This window comes from Heteronotia binoei, chromosome 10 (genome assembly GCF_032191835.1).
Source record: "Heteronotia binoei isolate CCM8104 ecotype False Entrance Well chromosome 10, APGP_CSIRO_Hbin_v1, whole genome shotgun sequence".
Taxonomy (NCBI): domain Eukaryota; kingdom Metazoa; phylum Chordata; class Lepidosauria; order Squamata; family Gekkonidae; genus Heteronotia; species Heteronotia binoei.
Genome location: NC_083232.1, coordinates 98,586,511 through 98,607,871, shown reverse-complemented (window position 1 = coordinate 98,607,871; position 21,361 = coordinate 98,586,511). Strand labels below are relative to the sequence as shown.

The following is a 21,361-nucleotide window of genomic DNA, read 5'->3' as shown; positions in this document are numbered from 1 at the left end:
GAGCATGAACTGACATCAGCGCACAGCAGCCCAGAGGTTGCTCACTTAGCTTGATGCCCATCCCGGGGAAGGGGGGGGGCTGTCAGGAGGGAGCAGAAGCTGAACATGGCTCTAGAGATGCCAACCTCCAGCTGGGGCCTGGAGCGCTAAAGAGGACTCGCTTTATTTAAAAGGCACGGAGTAAACATACTTCGGAGTAAACATACTTCAGGTCAATGCATTTCCATGGGGGCTGAAAGGAATGAAGAAGCAGCCCCAGGAGCTAACTGGCTGGAAGGCACGAGAGAACCTTGCCCCCCCACACACATAACAATAACAAAAAAACAACAACCAGCATCAGGAGAAAGAGGATTTTTAGTTGTAAATTTCGGGGGGGGGAACTGCATCTTCTGCACTCTCAGACACCCCCACCCCCATGGGCAGGGTTGCCAGCCTCCAGGTTGGGCCTGGAGATCCACAATTGATCTGCAAATGACAGAGCTCAGCTCTCCCAGAGCAAATGGCAGCTTTGGAGGGTGGTCGCTTTGACGTTATGTCCCTGCTGAGCTCCCCACCTCTCCAAACTCCAGCTATTTCCCAACCCAGAGCTGCCAGCCTGACCTGCCAGGCTCCAGAGGCCTATTGGGGAGGCCATGTTTTGAACCCCAGCCAGAGGCAGAAACTAGATTGGAAAAGAGGATCTGGGGCAGAGAAATGCAGGGAGGGAGAAAGCTTGCTCATCGTGGGCCTCTTCTCTGCTCTACATTTTTTTAAAAAACAAAATGCTGTTGAGGTTCTCTTATGTGCTGAACAGCCATTCAATTCCATGTTGGGTTACCTCAGTCTGAGCCCACTGAGTTCAATGGCCTTAGATCAAAGTAACTCTGCATAGGATTGATTATAGACAAAAGAGATTCATGGTACAAATATGCTCACCAAAAATCAAATGCTGTGAATATAAGTAACTAATGAACTATAATGTATTGTTTCCAAAAAACCACTAAGTAACAAATTCAACACTGATTTCATCAACAACACAGAATGATATGAATAATAAGCATAGTAAATTCATCCAATTTCCATCTTTTAAGCAAAATAAGTCTCGACTTTTCTCCAAAAAATTTGGTGATTGAGATTTTGCTGTTTTTGTGAATGATATGGACAGATATTATGCCTCTCTGAAGAAGCATTAAGACATGAGTCCACAAGTCAACAGGGGCTTGAGTATGCCCATCCCACCTAGGAAACAAATTTTCAAAGATGATAAAAGAAACTGAGAAGGAAGAGATGTTTTGAAACACATTATTGGAACTTTTAAGATCAGCACAAGCACTTCTCCATGTGGAGGTTGGAAACCGGAATAATTTATTTGCAAAGACCTATTTTGTTTAAAAGCGGGAAACTGGACGAATTTCGTACACTAATAAGGCTTATACAGCTTTGCACTTTATTCATATCATTCTGTGTTGTTGATGAAATCAACGTTGCAATTGTTACTTAATGATTTTTTGAAATAATATATTATAGTTCATGAGTGACTTGTATTCAAGGAGTTTGGTTTTTGGCCAGTCAGTTTGTCTTGGTGCCTGCAAAGCAACATTCCAACCCTCGACAGGACAGGCCCACCTGCCCTTGCATTTTCGGAAATGAAAGTTCACCCCTGAGATCTTATGGATTTCCTGGGAATTTTGTAATGCATCACTAGATAGAAAACCCAGTCCCTGCAACCCACATCAAACGAGTTGTGATGTAGAGGCTGGCCTCCTGAGATGCTCATTAAAACCAGATTCCTTTGTTCACTTGGACGTAGAGCAGGGGTCATCTAGTAGAAAAATAGGTGGTGGAGCTCATTAGCATAACTCATTAGCATATGCCGCCCCCCCCAGCCAAAAGCAACCCGATACAAAAAAGGAGAGCCCCGAGCGAGCAAGGCCTGCTTGGGCTGGCTAGAGATCCAGCCAGCCCAAGCAGGCCTCACTCGCCTGGGGCTCTCTTTGGCGCGCCCCCCCCCCAGTCTAAAGGCCAGCAAGCCACCCCCCACCCAAAATCACATAAGAAGTGGAGAAAGGGTGGTGTAGGCTTCTCCAGGGGTTAATGAGGGCTGCTGGGGATGGGGCAAAGCCCCTGATGGCTGGCTGGCTGCTCGCTCTCCTAATGCAGGGATTGTTATGCACCTACTACTCAGTGGACAAGGTAGGTGGGGAAGAGGAGGGGGCATCAGAAAGGTTCAGGAGCTGTGCTCCTGTGAGCTCCTGCTTAATTCAAGGCCTGACATAGAGAGAAGTTTTAAACCGCTGCCATTATCTGGTGCAGTAGAAAAGAGGAAGTGAGCCGTGACTCCAGAAAGCTCCTGCCCTCCCTCAAATGCTTCTCTTGGACTCTTGCTCTTTTCTGCCGCTACAGATGCCTGCCCATCTAGAGACTATCTGGTGGTTGGACACGGGTTGTGCTAGTCAAGCATCCCCACGCTCCAAGCCACCACCTGTCCTGTCACTCTGGCCCATTCGTAGGCCTCCCTGTTTACCTGTCCTGGGAGGGAGGTGGACTGACTCATCTCCAAGCCCTGAACTCTTGCCTGCAAGGAAAAAAGAAGCAGGAGGGGGGGGGGAGCTGTTTCGCACTATAATCCTGGTTTAATTCTGTCCCCAAACTGACATTCTACACTAGAATCAGAGAAACCAACTCTATGATTCTATGATTTTAGTGCAGAATGTCAGTTTGGGGACAGAGGTAAACCAGGATTAAAGGTCTACTGCGGAATGTTTGTATGTAGAGATATTTAGGAATTCTTTCTAATCTCTATGGAAAGGAAGCAGCACAGAGCATTGCCCAGAAGTGACATTCAGGTGCTCTCCAGCTCTGTCTTCCCCCAAATCTCCCAGCCTTTGCCTGGGGCAGTGTTTGCAACCCTACCAATTCCTTGCTCCCATTTCCTGTTTTAAACCTATTCCAAAACGCATAGAAGGAAAACTGTGCATAGTATTTTGCACCAATTTCCAGATTCATCCAGCACTCATTCCAGTTTTCTGCATGACTTGCATCATTCTTGTCAGTGAAGAATTTGGCCTTCTCCGAGGGTGAAGGGTGAGAAGAATCCTTTATCATTTGAAGACCCAGTGTGGTGAAGAGCCAGTGTGGTTAGGAATGTTGGACTAGGACCTGGAAGATCTGGGTTTGAATCCCCACTCATGTGGTGGAAGTTTGCTGGGTGCTCTTGGGCCAGTCACTCACTCTCAGACTAGCGTACTTCACAGGGTCGTTGTGAGGATAAAATAGAGCAGAGGGGAACAGTATAAACCACTTTGTAAGAGCTGTTCTCTCACGAGCAGTTCTCGAAAGACTCTCTCAGCCCCACCTACCTCACAGGGTGTCTCCCATTGGGGGGAAAGGATGGAGGGATATAAATCAAGAAAAAAAACAAGCAAACAAGAAAAAGCAAGACAGAGCCAGCTGCACCTGGTTATTTCTATATTTCATATGGAAAAGCCATGGTCCTCAAAATTCAGTTTGCAGTATCAGGAAAGCCACAATATTCCCCCCACAAAAACTGCTTGCAAAGACAGACATACCAGAATTGCGTAGTGCAATGCACAGCCTGGGGGTATCCCACAGAGGAAATGGTTCTAAGTGTTAAAAAAACAGAGATTAACAATACGGTAATTCCTATTTATGCTGGTTTTGAACATATCACGACAGAGGCTGCAGAGGTGGGTGAATTGTGCCATGCTTTTGTCCCGTGAGACGCCTCCTCTCCCTCTCATCCCAGATGGAGCCCCCTCGAGCATCACGCCAAGAAACCAAACACAGGGCAGAGACAAGCAGGTGAAGGGCTGGAAGCAGCGTCCTCTCTAAGCCGAGTCAGTGAGCTAGCTCACAGTTTTTTCGCCTCCAGCTCACACAGTTTTGTCTTGGCTCAGGAAGGATGGTCCCAGAGCAAGCTAATTGATGCAGTAGCCAAATGGCTCGCTCACAACTTTAATGCCAGTGTCTCATGAAGTAGAATTTTCGCTCACAAGACTCCACAGCTTAGAGGGAGCATTGGCTGGAAGCAAGCTCGGTCCTTAGCAGGCCTGTAGCCGCGTTTTATATTGTCGGGGGGCTATTTAAATATCTTAGGAGGCACCCAACTTAATTCAGTCTAAGTCAATTAAATTACCTTACATTTAATTAACGGCGTCAACTGCTTGCAGGGCTTCCCTTCCAGCCAGCAGAGGCCTTCCCACGAACAGGCTTCCCCCCTCCCCCCCCCATCTCCTGGTTCTTGCTGCTGCCCCCAAGCTCAGCCTTCCTATTTTCGCTTTGCGGGAGATGCTGGGGGCTCACCCCTTCTTTCCAGAAGTTAAATGCGGGAAGGGTCCCAGCCATCGCCTTGCACGTGTCTGGGGCAAAGACAGTGCCCAAGCAGGAACTGGACCAGAGAAGCCGCGCCGCCTCTTCCCTTCCATCCCAGCTGGCCAGGAGGACACAGCCAGGTGAGCAGTGCCTTGCGGTGCCGCGGCATGCACGAGAAGCCCCATGCTGGGTTGCAGAAGCAGGGGGAGTGGCAGATGGCTTGGTCTGGGCTCAGCATCTTGTATGAGCACCGAGGTTTGGCATCGGGGCCATCGCTGTCGGTTCATCGCCTGGGGGTGGCGGTTGCAAGACGCTGCAAGAAAGATGTGTCCAGGGAGGGGAGCGGTGGGTGAGTAAGTGTCACAGACAGAGAGTAGCAGCAGCCTGAGCCTGGCTTATCTGTGCCTCTTCCCACAGCCAGTGTCCAGTGAGGAAGCGAGAGGCGGCTGAGCGCTCTCTGCAGCTGTGAATGGGGTTGGGGTCGGTGGGCTGCCCATACGCTCACTGGCTGGCCTGCTGCTCACAGCACTGGGGAGGAGGAGGGGGGTCCAGGTCAGGGGGCCTGGGCTGGATGGGAAATTGGGAGGCCTTTGCAATAAGTTGGGCGGCCAGGCCCTGAGAGCTCCCACTGTAATTATGGGCCTGGTTCATAGTGATTCCTACTGAGTTTATGGAATAAAGTAAATCATGGACGGTTCACATCAGGGGTGGAATTCTAGCAGGAGCTCCTTTGAATATTAGGCTACACCCCCTGATCTAGCCAATCCTCCAAGAGCTTACAAGGCTCTTTTTTGTAAGCTCTTGGAGGATTGGCTACATCAGGGGGTGTGGCCTAATATGCAAAGGACCTCCTGCTAGAATTTCACCCCTGGTTCCCACAACAGCCTTTCCCCCTCTGTGGGGCTGCCAAGTTCCTTTTCAGCATCCAGCATCCAGCAACAAGCAAAACAGAAACATAACTTCTGTTCTACTTGATTTAACATAGCACTCTATTCCTGAGATCCACCAGCTTCACTGTTGCATGTCTGCCTGAAAGCAAGTCCCCTTCAGAAAAGATGCCAGTTCCCCCCTATGGCAGCCAGTTTGGTGTAGTGGTTAGGAGTGCAGACTCTAATCTGGGAGAACCGGGTTTGATTCCCCACTCCTCCACTTGTAGCAGCTGGATGACCTTGGGTCAGCCACAAGTTCTCGCAGAGCTATTCTCTCAAGAGCAATTCATCTCTGAGAGCTCTCTCAGCCCCACCTACCTCAGCAGGTGTCTCTTGGGGGGGAAAGGAAGGGAAGGAGATTGCAAACCACTCTGAGACTGTGTGCGAAGGGTGGGGTATAAATCCAATCTCTTCTCTTCTTCCTTTTGCTGTCAACAGCTCATTATTAGCCTCTATTTCCTGAGGAGAGAGCCTAAGGGCTGGTTTTTACTTTGCAGCCAGGCAAAGTCATTGCTCATAATTGTTTTTATTATTATGGTGCTATTCTGAAATAATCATTTTAAAAGGGCTGGTGGCTCCTGGTGTTGAAAAATGGAACTGGAATCCCACCTCCTGCCCAGCCAATGTGGATAATTTACAATTCCTTCTACAGTGTCCCATGGGAACTGGCAGAGACCAGGAAGCAATTCACTACACTGGACAGAAGGGACAAGTTAGCTTGGGGATTATGTTTTTGTGTTCGATCCAGGTGGGCAGCCGCGTTGGTCTGAAGCAACCAAACAAAGTTGGAGTCGAGTGGCACCTTTAAGGCCAACGAAACTGCCTCCTGGGAATAAACTTTGTTTATGCACATGGAAGTTTATACCCAGAATTAAACTTCGTTGGCCTTAAAAGTGCCACTGGACTCAAACTGCCTTTTAAGCTCGTTTATGTTTAAATCACATAGCTGGTCTGGTGGGAAAAGACAGAAGCACAAAACCCCAAAGACTGGGAAGCAACCAGCTGACCCCAAAGCCACTTGGATCATCCGTAAAACCTACATGAGCTGACCATCTGCAGGACGGAGACAGAGTCTGCGTCAGATACTAGGATTGCCAATGGCGGAGGGACGATTGAGGCCAGAATCAACAGGGTTCCTGAGTTCTCTTTACTCACTTCTCCCTTTACATCTCTTCTCTTGTAAACTGTCGCCTGCGGCAGTGGGGGGAGGGCCCTATATATAAAGACACAACATGTCCTCCCATCCTTGACTCTGCCGGAGCGGCCCATCTTCCTCCAGCGGGGAAGCGACAGACTTATGAGCCCTCAGAAGACAGAGAGGTGATCCACGAGGGCCCTCCCAGACTCCATTACAGTATCCCCTCCTACGCCACACATTTGCTGCGATCATGAGGGGAATCATTGAGCATCTGGGATTAATGAAAAAATGGGCAGGATTGGACATAACAGATCAAGATTGGCTAGGGATTCCGGTCCCCAATTTCATGGGCTCAGGCCCACCACCGGCCAGGTGGCTGGCAGGGGAGGCCCCACTCCCACGTCATTGTGTCGGGGATGGCCTTGCCTCTCCTGGAACAATCCCCAAATCCCCCCACTGGGGAGAAGACCGGACCTGGCCAGAGAAGGAAACATTTGAGGACATCGGATGTTTTTCAAGGGGTTTCCTAACAAGGGAGTCTAGAGATTCCGTACTGAAAGTAAAAGCGTTGGTGTAAGTCTTGATCCAGGTAGGGCTGGAAAGAGCTTTCCAAAAGGAAGGCTGAAGGAGACCACCATTCCTTTTTAGACAGCTCTGCCAGGGTGACCAGATTTCAGAAGGGAACGGTTTCATGCCATTCAAACATCAAAACATCAAGCCAGCAAAGGTGTCTTTCCCCCCTCCAAATCACGATGCACTCGAGTCGGTTCACACATGCAGGCACATCTCTTCGTTGCGGAACATTCAACAACCAGGAAGGCTTTGCACAAACAGAAATAACCCCCCTCACCCCCCTCATGCAAGAAAGCTGCTGGGGGAGGGGAGCCAGAAGTACTCCCCCCCCCTGCCCCGGTGCTGTTCCGAGCCCATTCGGGCTCTTGCCTTTTGTCTTTAGAAGCAGTTCCCTGCAGCTGCAGTGTGGCTGTGGGAACATGTGAAAACACATGAAAAAAGGTAACAAATTGTTCCGCTCCCAGTGGCACCGATTTTCAGTTGTGATGTTATATCCCTAGTAGCCGACTCATAGACAGAAATAGCAGAGCCTGCTGCAGTCACCCGATAACAGTCATCAATGTCTGCCGGACAGGCTTAATGTTCTGGTTTCATTTCCCTTTGCTACTCCTCATTTCCACTCACCTTTGTTAGCTCACCCTTGCAGTCCCACTTTTTCGGAAGCCTTACCTCAATCCTTTTTTTTTTCTTTTCCCTGAAATGGCTTGATCTTGTTTTTTCTCCATTCTGAAATGCCTGTTCCATTTCACAAGTCTCTGCCCACCTCACCTATTTGTCTTGGGGCAGGGTGGGCGGGCAGTTATTTAAAAAAAACCAACAACCTGTATTCCATCATTACAGCAATTCAGCAATAAATTATGGCCAATGAGGAGGCCCAAAACAAGCAGTCAATCATTGCCTCTCTCTCATGGCCAATCAGAAGGCCTGAAAAAAGCAGCCAATCATTGCCTCAGCCCTGTGATGGAAGCCACTGTGGACTCTCTGCTGTCCTCAGATCACATAACACTTAAAGTAATCAAACACTCACTCACGAAATGTGGCCATCTCAACAGCTGGGGACGGCTCAAGAGCAGCGCTTTAGCCAAGTTTCCCAACAAATGTATATTTATAAAATGTGTTTGAGCCCCAGTCTTGTCTCTGGAATCTCCAATCAGCAAACATCTACTATCCAATGAAACAAAGATAATCGAGGAAAGTGTTTTAAAACATCAGATCTTTCTGAGGACACAATTTCCTCCGTGGGATCATTTTTTTGTTTTAGAAGTCTTAAACTAGACAAGAAATTTACCCAGTCAAGATCAGAAATCTATCCAAACATTAGCCCATTATTAGAGAGATGTAAACCAGATTAACAAAACCTCAGAGGCAATGACATCCTTTCGTAAGATGTTACAAGCACAACCACTGTAACAACCTCTACAAAACAGGACCTAAGAAATTCTCCAGACCTTAATTTCCCAAGGTTTCAAAATGAAATCGTTTACCATCGGAGTAGCTTCTGTGAAGTCCATCAGCAGATCCCCTGGCTCCAGGGCAAATGTAGTTCCCATATCTGTGGGGCTCTGAAGCATAAAATCGAACAGTTTAACAATTGCTAAATGCTTTGGATTCCAAAATGCACACTTTTAATTCAGAGAACCAGCCTCCAAAGTTTAAATCTTAAAGATAGGCTGATTTAGCACACGTTGGATAATGCACTTTCAAAGCACTCTAGCAAGTCGATTTTCCTGTTTCACGCAGAAAAATCCAGCTGCAAAGGATTGCTAAAGAACACTGAAAGCGCATTATCCAACCAGTGTGACAGTTCCCAAACAACAACAGGAACAGAAGAATGTGTGAACCTCCCCAATTAAAGACTCCTCTTTAGCCTCCCAGTCTGGTTACAAAATAATGCCCAGGTCTGGTGACTCTGAGGGATGCATCATGTGCCCCTTCTCTCCACCATGAACAGGACATAACCAATGTTCCCTCTAAGCTGCAGAGTCTTGTGAGCAAAAATTCTACTTTGTGGGCTACTGGCATTTAAGTTGTGAGCTCCTGGCATTAAAATTGTGAGCTGCCGCATAAATTATTCTGTTCTGGGGTCAACCTTCCTGAGCTAAGACAAAAATGTGTGATCAAAGATTTCAGGTTTTCACGGCTGGTAACATCATTTGGGTTTGTAGAATCTTTCGGGATCAAGTGCACTTTATCCCGAAAGATTCTACAAACCCTAAAAATGTGTGAGGCTAAAAATCTGTGAGCTAGCTCATGCTAACTCTGCTTAAAGGAAACATTGGACATAACTTGTTAGCCGGGCAGGGTTCTACATGGAAACCTTTTTGCATGGAAGCGCCATTCCTACAATACTTTCCTTTCCTCTGGGAAAGGGTTCCTTCAATACTTTCCCTTGTGGATATGCATATCCAGCCTATGCTCCGTGAACCGCACTGGCTGTCTATACAACTCTGGGTCCATTTCATGATGCTGATATTAACCTTTAAGACCACCAACGATGTGCACTGCCTAGAGGGCCATTAGGCAAAGGGCCTGCAGACAGTGGAGAGAGCTGTGAGTGCCGGGGGGGCGGGGTAGGAAGGACACACAGGCAGGTGGGGGGGGGACAGGTGGAGGAAAGCAAGGTGGGGTCTTGTAGTAGGCAGGGAGGGGGCCCATGCAAACTTCTGCCTCCCCCCCAACAAAAAAACCCTGGAACTGGCCTTGCCTTATCATAAGCTGTTGTGACTGTTGACCTCCACCTGTTAGGCTCCTCCCTCCAGGGTTTCCAGGTCCAGTTCAAGAAATATCTGGGGTCTTTGGGGGTGGAGCCAGGAGACACTGGGGGTGGGGCCATAAGCAAAGTTGTGACAAGCACAATTGAACTCCAAAGGGAGTTCTGGCCATCACATTTAAAGGAACCCCACACCTTCTAAATGCCTTCACTACATTAGAAATAATGGATAGGGGCACCTTCTTTTGGGGCTCATAGAATTGGACCCAATCTTTTTGAACCTTGGAAAGCATTTTGAGGAGAGTCATCAGATGCTATACTGAAAATTTGGTGCCTCTACCTCAAAAAAGGTGCCTCTACCTCAAAAAAGCCTCATCCAGAGCCCAGATACCCCCAGATAAATTCTCCATTATACCCTATGGGAATCAATCTCCATAGAGAATAATGAAGTGCCCAGCAGACATTCCCCACCCACCCCCCACCCCGTTTCTGACTACTCTGAAGTGGGGGCAGGGTCTGCGCTCACCTGGGGATTGGCATCTCTACTCACAAGTTGCTGAACTTCCAACTTCTTCAAAGTAACACAGAGCAACCAAAGGTTCAAGTTTATCTTTCCTATGCAAACAACCTCTGAAAATTAGGGTTTGTAGAGTCTTTCGGGATCAAGTGCCGTGTTCTACTGGAGAAAGTTTTCCTTCCAGACGTTTCATTCTCAGCTGTGGAGAAGATCCTCAGTGGTGTTGCAGCCGGAGCAGGCGCTCAGACCTTCTTGGCTGCTGTCGAGAAGGTCTGAGCAGCCAAGAAGGTCAGAGCGCCTGCTCCGGCTGCAACGCCACTGAGGATGTTCTCCGCAGCTGAGAACAAAACGTCTGGAAGGAAAACTTTCTCCAGTAGAACACGGCACTTGATCCCAAAAGACTCTACAAACCCTAATGTTACCAACCGTGAAAACCTGAAATCTTTGATAACCTCTGAAAAGATTGTGCAACCAATGGAGGGCCTGGGTTGCTTTCACAGGCACTGGGAGCAGCCATGTTGTTCTGTCTCCTCCTCCCCCCCACCCCCCTTCAGCCTTAAAGACACAGACACACCATCCCAAGAGGAAGCCTTTCCAAGTGAAGTCTGAAGCCTCCAGAGGTGGAAAGGCACATGGTGGCTGTGGGGGCGGGGCTTCCCCCCCCTCCGGCCAGCTGACTGGGAGTGGGAAGGAGCCTGGGAAAGAGGAAGTACTCCCCCCCGGGACCTGGGGATTGGCAAGCCTACCCCCCCCCCGCCCAATGCTAATTGTCCCTCTGTACCTTTGTACATGACGAGAACTGTCCTCCGGATATCTTCTGTGATGCAGGAGATGCAGAGGAGGGGGGTGGAGATGCTCCGACTGCTGCTGCCAGTGCCGGGGGAAGGTCATCTTCATCACTGTGTTTGTTAAAAGAGCACAAAACTTGGCTCATTGCAATACCGAACACTGTTTTCAAAGTGTTGACTTTAATGGGAAAATCCTTTCAAAGCATTCCAGCTTTCTTGGGCACTCATCCTTGTAGTCTTTCTACACCATCACCCAGTTTGGCAAGCAAGTTTTCTTTCAAAGAATACAGAAGGGTCCAGCCGGTACCGTTCCAGTGGTGAAAAAAGCTAGGGTTGCCAAGTCAATTCAAGAAATATCTGGGGACTTTGGGGTGGAGCCAGGAGACTTTGGGGGTGGGGCCAGGAGACATATGGGGTGGAGCCAGGAGTAAGGCTGTGACAAGCCTCATTGAACTCCAAAGGGAGTTCTGGCAATCATCTTTAAAAGGAATGCATGTCTTTTAAATGCCTTCCCTCTGTTGAAAATAATGAAGCATAGGGGCACCTTCTTTTGGAGCTTTTGAAACCTGGAGGGCATTTTGGGTAGAGGCACTTTGGGTACAGGAACTGAATGCTATGCTGAAGTTTTGGTGCATCTACCTCAAAAAACAGCCCCCCCCTCCCCAGAGCCCCAGATACCCACAGATCAATAGATACCCACAGATCAATTCTTCATTATGCCCTATGGGAATCGGTCTCCATAGGGAATGTGGAGTGGCCAGCAGACATTTCCTTCCCCCCTCCCGCTTTCTGATGACCCTGAAGCAGGGGGAGGGCCTCCAAACCGGGGGATTGGCAACCCTAAAGGAAGTCCACAGGTGGTCCTGATTCAGAACAGGAGCGATGACCTGCTGCTGCTATGGGAACCTCCTGGTAGCCCCACACAGCTGTGCTTCCCAGGGAACAGATGCCGTTGCTGACTACAAATGCACTACAAATGCACAGACCTCTAAAAAGCATCTCATTCAGGCAAGCGCATTCACTGACGACACAAAACAAGGATGTGAGCATAGCAGTCAGACACCTTCTCGACCACAAGCTCAGTTTGGGCTCTCTACAAGTACAACGAATCGTTCCGGTTTTCATGCCCAGACAATACTGAGATATCTCTCAAGATCCTGAAAGCTGTTCAAAACCATTAATGGATCCTGACTTTATTTCATTATCATTTCCCCCCTTAACACCTGACCATTTGCAACTCGCCATTTTTTTAAAAAAACGTGACCCGTTTGCAACTCTATTCCACATTGTCCACTACTCGGGCAAATCAACTTTTGGCTCGGCTGTCTGGCACTTCCCTATCAGTGCAATTCCCCTCTCAAAGTGTTGGGACTTCAGAATGCAGAGGCGGATGCAGCGTTCAGTTATTAGGGTTGCCACGGCAGCGTTGGGGGTGGACCACACAGTCCTGGGAGGAAAAATTAAAAAGGAAAATAAGGCCTTGGCTACTCGCAGAAAGTTCTAATCAGGAAGTTCCTGGAGATTCCTAGATAGGCTTGCCAATCGCCAGGTCCCAGTTGGGGTTCTTCCGCTTTCCCAGGCTCCTTCCCACCCCCAGTTCAGCTGGCCGGCGGGAGGAAGCCCCGCCCCCAGAGGACCATGTGCCTTTGCACCTCCGGAGGCTTCATCAAAAGGCTTCCTCTTGGGATGGTGTGTCTGTGCTGCTGTGAAGAAGTTGGCAGCAACTCGTGAGTAGAGAGGCCAATCCCCTGCTTCAGACTCACCAGAAACGGGGTGGGGGGAAGGGAAACATCTGCTGAGCACTTCATTATTCCCTATGTGAAGATCGATTCTCATAGGGTATAATGGGGAATTGATCTGGAGGTTTCGGGGGCTCTGGGGGAGCTGTTTTTTGAGGTAGAGGCAACAATTTTTTTGTATAGTATCTAGTGCTTCTCCCCAAAGTATCCCCCAAGTTTCAAAACGATTGGGCCAGGGGGTCCAATTCTATGAGCCCCAAAAGAAGGTGCCCCTATCCTTCAGTATTTCCTATAGAAGGAAGACATTTAAATGTGATGGCCAGAACTCTCTTGGAGTTCAATTATGCTTGTCACAATCTTGTTCCTGGCTCCGCCCCCAATGTCTCCTGGCTCCACCCACAAAGTCTCCTGGTTCCACCCACGAAGTCCCTAGATATTTCTTGAATTGGACTTGGCAACCCTATTCCTAGACCTACCCAAAGTGACAACGGTTGCTCAAGCAATTGGCAGAAACTTTATGGCTGGACCTTCCAGCAAGTAGCCAAGGCCTTCTTTTTCTTTTTTTTCTCCCAAAGATGACCCCCCTGAGCTACGGTTGCCAGCCTCCACGTGGGGCCTGGGGATCTTCCACTTTTACAACTGACCTCCAGCTACGCACTAGGAATATACACCTGAATCCAAAGGGTTTCAATTGCGTTCCTGCCCTGGATAGCCCGTCAGATCTCAGAAGCTAAACAGGGTCAACTGTGGTTAGTGCTTGGATGGGGGACCGTCCTTGAAATACCCAGTTGGGGCAATAGGGGCAGGCTCTATTCAGCCACCTCTCTGACCAGCAGGAGTCAGTCATCAGAGGTCAACATGACTTCCAGGTGCAAACACACACACACACAGTCTACAAGAATACTGTCCCGCCCCCTGAAAAAAGAGGCTTCATTTGCAGGTTGTATTGGAGCCTGGATTACCAAGCTAAGGCAATTCATAGTTTGAATGCCCCAGTTTCAGAGTTCACCTCTCTCATTAATGGGGAAGCCAAAAGGATCCCTCATATCCCCATTCAGTTTGGCTAACCATCGCTTTACCTCAGCTGACTACTGTCAGCCTGCTATGGAGAGGGAGATAAATCTGATAAAATAAAATCAAGCTTTAAAGTCTGGCCTTTCGTGCCTCTGACCGCCTTACAGATTCCCTCAAGAGCACTTGCAAGGACAATAGCTGAGTGGCAAATAAACTTGTGCAAACACCACAAAGAAGCCACGACTGTGGCAGGTGAAGGGGGACAGGCTAGGCTGGACCTCCATGATGGTCCCATCTTGCGTCCCTCGTTGCCCTAACAGAGTCTCCTGGAGAGCTTGTTCTTGTCCACAAAAACGGAATTAGATTTGTTAGCCTGCAGGAACCATGGATGGCACATTCTTTCCTTGCTTATGAGAAAACACAATGCCTTTGTATTAACTGGGCCCTTCATTAATGCAAAAGGACAGGATTTGGTTCCTGACCTAGTTAATCCTTGTTTTGCATTAAGGCTGCTGACATTCTCTACGTCTTTCCCCTTCAGACACAGCAGGGATCACTTGGCCTTCTTCCCCAGTCTTGCCAGGTAAATCTGTTTCTGTCCTCATTTGGACGGAAGTGGAATTTTTGCCCCTTGCCTGCCAACTCGGCATGGATTCGCAGCCATTTGGAAAGCACAGCAGCGACTTTAATCCCCTTTCATAAGCACTGTGGCTTTGGATGCTGGCAGCAAGCTGGAACTCCGGATATTTTGTCCCATTGATTTTGTAAAATATCAATTCAAGAGCGACATTTTTTTTTTTAAAGGAAGCATCCACTATATTTTTCCTATATTTTCCTTATGCATGCTTACAAGCTCACTAGGTAGTTATGAAGTGTAAAAGGACATGTGTGCCCATGTTTGAACACTGGAACCTGGACTTTGGTACATGTCCCAACTGATCTTTCATAACATTATTTACTTCCTTCTCACCAAGAAAATCATGCACACGGAAGCTTCTACCCAGAACAAAACTTTGTTGGTCTTAAAGGTGCCACTGGATTCAAACCTTGTTGGACTTATTACCAGATTCCAAGATGATCCGGAGCTCTTGGATATTTTTAACCACATGAAAGCCATCTTCTCTTGAAGCATTGTGTTGGTTCCCATCTATTGCTTCTATTAACAATTCTTGCTTCTGATGGAAGGAGTGAGTGTTCCCCTGCTGTGTGATGTTCTTACCCAAAATGCCGTGCTCTCCTTCTACCAGAGGAAAATGCTTCCACTAGAGGAACAGATCTGTGGGATACAGACCATGGCGGGACCACCAGCTATTAGCAGTCCAATCTATCTTGAAAAAGTTCCCAAGAAACCACACACTATTACATAATAGCTGATACCATTTCCCTTAAAAACTAAACAGAGAATGTAGAAACTTTATTGAATACCTTGCCTATTGTCCTACTCCTCTCAACTGTCTTCATTACCATTTCCTTTAGGCTTATATGGGGTTGCCAGACTGGTTTCAGCAATTCCTGGAGATTTGAGGGGTGGAGCTTGCAAGAGTTTGGGGAGGAGGGGGAGCTCAACAGGGACATGATACTTTAGACTCCACCCTTGGAAACTGCAATTGGGAGCAGAGGAATTGATCTTTGGAGTCTGAACAGTTGTAATTCTGGGGAAACTCCAAACAGACAACCCAACAGACAACAGAAAAACAGACATGGTGCTGCCTGATACTGAGTCAGACCCCTGTGGTTCATCCAAGTCAGTATTGTCTACTCTGACTGGCAGCAGCTCTCCCAGGGTCTCAGGCAGAGGTCTTTCACATCACCTGCTGCCAGATCTTTTAGCTAGAGAGGCCAAGGATTGAACCGGCGACCTTGCCAAGCAGATGCTCTACCACTGAGCCACAGCTTCAGATATGTTCCAGATGTGCTTTCGTAGAGGGGTACATGAGACTTTGGGTAGCACTAACCATACAAAAATATAGTTTCTTGGTCTGAAACGTATTAGACCAGAGCTTTTTTTTGTAGCAGGAACTCCTTTGCATATTAGGCCACACACCCTTGATGTAGCCAAACCTCCAAGAGCTTACGGGGCTCTTCTTATAGGGCTGACTGTCAGCTCCAGGTGTGGCCTAAGATGCAAAGGAGTTCCTGCTACAAAGAAAGCCTACATGATAAGTCAGGCAGGCTCCCTGGCTCAGTGGCAGAGAATCTGCTTGGCATGCAGAAGGAGTCAGGTTCAACCCCTCCAGTTGAAAGAGTCAGATTCCTCTATCAGACTGAGTAGGCCACACAGACCTTGATGGACCGGGGAGGGGAGGGGTCTGATTCAGTACAAGGCAACTCCGTGTGTTCACAGTCACATGGCGGCTGTTCCACAAAACGCACTCACAAGCTGTACTGCCTTGTCAGTTTCCTCACGCGAGATACTTTCACCTCCTGCTTGTCCGGCACGCTGTTTGTCTGCGTCGTGTCCGGCCGTAAAGGAGCTGGACTTCTAAGGACAACACCAAGGACAAAAATTAGGATTGTCGGCAGACTAAAGAACGTATTCTCTATTAATCATGCCTCCGTTAAACGATTAATCAGTTAATTACTTGACTGGATTTATACCTGCCTTTCTCCCCAGTGGAGACTCAAAGCGGCTTCCATCCTTCTCCTCTCTTTCACTTTGTCCTCACAACAACCCTGTGAGGCAGGCTGGGCTGAGGGCATGCGATGGGCCTGAGGTCTCACCCAGCTAGCTTCTGTGGCAGAGCAGGGGTCAAACCTGGGTCTCCCAGATCCTGCTCCGACACCTTGACCCACTGCAGCAGGTTAACCCAGGACACTTGGGGCCTTGGACTGGCACACTGACAGCCTCCATCAATCGGGTTTTGGACCCTGACGCTCGGTTGTTTGCCATTACAAATTGTGACTTTTGCTGAGGCTGCAACAACACAGCATGGAGAGCTTGTTATGTATCCCAGGAGGAACCTCTGATCCCAAGTAGCTGTAAATGTTGGGAAAACACTCCTTACTATTGGAAGAAAACTCTAGTTTGAATTGGAGTTCAAATGGATTTTTACAACAGACAACTCCTCCTGCGTTAGTCAGAGGCGTCAAACATGTGGCCCGGGGGCCCCCAGAGGGCTCCTAGCAGGCCCACGAGCAAGTCTGTTTCCTTCTCCCTCTTACTTCCTTCAGTTATCAGAGATGGTTAAACAAAATATTGCAAAAGTGCTCATCTTTTAAGCATGTTTTATTTAAAGCTTTAAAAAAAAATCTGTGTGATTCTCTGTGTCTTTTATAAAGTTTATGTCTCCACTACCTGGCATTACATTTCATGAGACACATGGCCCGGCCACACAAGAAGGGTTTTTTTGAGCAGGAACGCACAGGAACACAGTTCCGGCTGACTTGGTGTCAGGGGGTGTGGCTTAATATGCAAATTAGTCCCTGCTGGGCTTTTTCTTTAAAAAAGCCCTATGTAAAACAATGGTGATATCAGGGGGTGTGGCCTAATAAACAAATGAGTTCCTGCTGGGCTTGTTGTACAAACAAAGCCCTGCCCACAAGGTCTCATTTATGTCAAATCCGGCCCTCATAACAAATGAGTTCAACGCCCCTGCATTTACAGGGCAGAATCGTGGACTGCTGGATTTTTGATCTCCTTTTGTGTGATTGTTCCAGTGTAGGGCTGCCAGCTCTGAATTGGGAAATTCCTGTTGGGGTTTGGGGAGAAGAGGGATTTCCGTGGGGTATAATGATGATGCCACAGAGCCTTGGATTGGCAGGTATGAAACCGCATCAGTTTGCTTACTAGGAAACTGAGCTATATCCAGAAGGGCAGGGGTGGGTGAGAATTAATGGATTTAAAAATTAGATTTGCATTGGATAACATACATTAAGCTTGCTCTCATGATTGCTGCCTTCTGTTTTGCACATATCTACAACGCCTAATGGTTTATGTGGTTTCTTTATCCACTACCTCATACGGGGTCCCCGACCTTTTAAGCCTGTGGGAACATTTGGAATTCTGACATGACACGGTGGGCACATCCACAAAATGGCTGCTGCAGAAGGCAGAGCTAGACGTAGAGCGATTGCCACAGAATGCTGACCCTGGAGGTCCCTTCCAGCTCTATGCTTCTAGGGTTGAGCATGAACTGGGAAAATGGAGGTTCATGATTCAGGGTTTTCACGAACCCCGAACCTCCAACAAACTCCTCCATTGGGTGAACTGGGTTGAGGTTTGTCTGGTTTAGGAGTTCAGCCCCATCCTGAATGAGCTCTGAAAGCATTTAAATGTTTTCAGGCCCATCTCCAGGTCAGGCCGGACCAACTGAGCTTTGAGAATGAGGTCTGAAGACCTGGAAAGGGCTGCCTGACTCAACTGAGCTCCCTCATATGCTTTCATATGGGAAGGCTCCACCCAGAAGTGGGATCTGAAGGCCTATAAAAGCCTTCAGAGCTCACTCTCGGATAGGCTTGCCAATCCCCAGGTACCAGCGGGGGTTCTTCCACTTCCCCAGGCTCCTTCCCACCACCAGTCAGCTGGCCAGCAGGAGGAAGCCCCACCCCCAGAGGACCATGTGCCTTTTCACCTCCGGAGGCTTCAGTCTCCGATTGAAAGGCTCCCTCTTGGGATGGGGTGTCTGTGTTACTTTGAAGAAATTGGCAGCAACTCATGAGTCGAGAGGCCAATCCCTCACTTCAGATTCACCAGAAACGGAGGGGGGAGGAAAACGTCTGCTGAGCATTGTTCCCTATGTGGAGATTGATTCTCATAGGGTATAATGAGGAATTGATCTGGAGGTTTCGGGGGCTCTGGGGGAGCTGTTTTCTGAGTTAGAGGCACCAAATTTTCAGTATATTATCCAGTGCCTCTCCCCAAAGTACCCCCCAAGTTTTAAAACGATTGGACCAGGGGGTCCAATTCTATGAGCCCCTAAAGATGGTGCCCCTATCCTTCATTATTTCCTATGGAAGGAAGACATTTAAAAAGGTGTGTTGTCCCTTTAAATATGATGGCCAGAACTCCCTTGGAGTTCAATTATGCTTGTCACACCCTTGTTCCACCCCCAATGTCTCCTGGCTCCGCCTCCAAAGTCTCCTGGCTCCACCCCCAAAGTCCCCAGATATTTCTTGAATTGGACTTGGCAACCCTATCCGCTTGGGAAGGAGGGAGGTCATGTGTGACACTGTGAGGATTTTAGTTCATCATGACACAGCAGTGCTAAAATGAAGAGGAAATATTCAGGAGACTGAGTAAGTTTAGAAGATAGGAGTTCAAGCTGGAAGGTCAACTCATCTGTGAGAAGTTAGGTTGGGAAACAGGACCTCTAGTTGGTGTCAAGCGGGCCTGTGTTACTCCCGGAGCTCAGTCAGACTGGCATTTAAATGCCTCCAGAGCTCACTCAGGTCAGGCCCTGGGGCTGGTGGTGGGCTCTGATGGCATTTAAATGCCTTTTGGAACTCACTTCCAGTCAGACTCCAAAGGTGTTTAAATGCCTTTAGAACCCACATGAACCCTCCACAACCCCTCATGAAGGTTTGGGGAGAGTTTGTGGGAGGCAAGTCCTCCCAAACCCCCAGTTTGGGAACCACAAATCAGCCCAATTCATGCTTGAACCACAGTTCACTGTTCAGTTTATGCCCACCTGTAATCGCTACAGCTTAACTTAAGTAACATAGTGTAGATCCTTGTGCTGGGTGGCAGAGACTGCCTAAGCAACAAAAATATCTGCACAGCCAATCACATCTCCGATAGCCAGTCACATGCCTTGCTGGGCAAAAATCACACCTGGTCCCATCCTAGGGTTGCCAAGTCCAATTCAAGAAATATCTGGGGACTTTGGGGGTGGAGCCAGGAGACTTTGGGAGTGGAGCCAGGAGACATTAGGGGTGGAGCCAAGATCAAGGCTGTGACCAGCATAATTGAACTCCAAAGGGAGTTCTGGCCATCACATTTAAAGGGACGGCACACTTTTTCAATTCCTTCCTTTCATAGGAAATAATGAAGGATAGAGGCACCTTCTTTTGGGGCTCATAGAATTGGACCCCCTGGTCCAATCTTTTTTAAACTTGGGGGGGGGGGTATTTTGGGGGGAGGGACTAGATGCTATACCGAAAATTTGGTGCCTCTACCCCAAAAAACAGCCCCCCAAGAGCTCCAGATACCCGTGGATCAATTCTCCATGATTTTCTATGCGAATAAATCTCCATAGAGTTCCCAGAAGACATTTCCCTCCCCTCCCCCCGCTTTCTGATGACCCTGAAGCGGGGGAGGGCCTCCAAACCGGGGGATCCCCTGCCCCCACCTGGGGATTGGCAACCCTATCCCATCCACTTCCTAGAAACACTTGAGAGGCACCAGAAAAGGTACTAGCAGGCACCACAGCATCTATGCGCACCAAGCTGGGGACTCCTGATCTAGTGTCTATTAGAGAATGATTTAGAACTATGCTGTAGAATAGATTAATGTTTTCTCTATTCACGCTTATGCACTGCCTATTTACATATCCCATATTATTTGCTGTAGCCATATACATCTTACTTGTGATTTTATATCCATGTCTTTTTTTCTGGCCTTCATGTATCTTGCGCTTGATTCTGTTTGCAGTTACTTTTGCAGTGTGTTCTGCCACAGTGCCTCCCAATAAACAGTTTGGATTGGTACAGTCTGGAGTTGGTGTGTGTCTTTCTACTGGCAGCTGTGCACCCCCTGGGATGACAGAGGCCTTCTGCTAAAGGGGACTGAATTAACAGACCACATAGTGCTGTGGTGTAATTATTTGTGGGTGCAGTCAAGTTCCATCTAGTTGCAGCCTGGTTTCACCCAGGATCTCAGCTGCCCATAATGAAAGTGATTGGAAGGTAGTGTTGCCAAGTTCAATTCAAGAAATATCTGGGGACTTTGGGGGTGGAGCCAGTAGACTTTGGGGGTGGAGCCAGGAAACATTGGGGATGGAGCCAGGAGCAAGGTTGTGACAAGCATAGAGTGAACTCCAAAGGGAGTTCCGGCCATCCCATTTAAAGGGACCACTGCACACCTTTTAAATGTCTTCCCTGCATTGGAAATAATGAAGGATAGGGGCACCTTCTTTGGGGGCTCCTAGAATTGGACCCCCTGGTCCGATCTTTTTGAAACCTGGAGGGTGTTTCAGGGAGAGGCACCAGATGCTATGCTGACAATTTGGTGCTTCTACCTCAAAATACAGCTTTCTGAGAGCCCCGGATACTCACTGATCAATTCTCCATTATACCCTATGGGAATCGGTCTCCATGGTGCCCAGCAGACATCCCTCCCTCCTGCTTTCTGACGACCCTGAAGCGGGGGAAGGGTCTGCAAACCAGGGGATCCCCTGCCCTCGCCTGGGGATTGGCAGCCCTAGGGGAGGTTGGAGGCCAACTTCCCCTCCCTTCTCTCCACAGCCCTGAGGCCAGCTCAGGAGCACAAGACTGTGAGTTGTACTTTACAGACAGCGTCCTCCGCAGATTTTCACCTTGTCTGAGGAAGGGTGGCTGCCTAAAGCCTTTACCAGCGCAGTCTTAAATCCATTGACTTCAGTGGCGTGAGAAGGCCATGACTGTTTTAGATTGCATTAGAAACTAGTGAGAGTACAGGAGCACCTCAAAGACCAACCACATTTGTGGCAGGGAGGACCTTTTGTTA

At 48.4% G+C, this 21,361-nt stretch overlaps 1 protein-coding gene across 1 annotated transcript in view; it reads right to left on the bottom strand.

Annotated features, from left to right (window-relative positions):
- The window catches only part of LOC132578270 (band 4.1-like protein 4B), a 95,987-nt gene that overhangs the window by 33,232 nt on the left and 41,394 nt on the right, over positions 1 to 21,361 (bottom strand). The window contains exons 5-8 of the mRNA XM_060248194.1: positions 16,097 to 16,201; positions 10,960 to 11,077; positions 8,436 to 8,513; positions 3,549 to 3,602 (exon numbers count right to left, since the gene is read on the bottom strand). Of these exons, the coding sequence (XP_060104177.1) occupies positions 3,549 to 3,602; positions 8,436 to 8,513; positions 10,960 to 11,077; positions 16,097 to 16,201 (355 nt within the window). The remainder of the gene's footprint in view (positions 1 to 3,548; positions 3,603 to 8,435; positions 8,514 to 10,959; positions 11,078 to 16,096; positions 16,202 to 21,361) is intronic.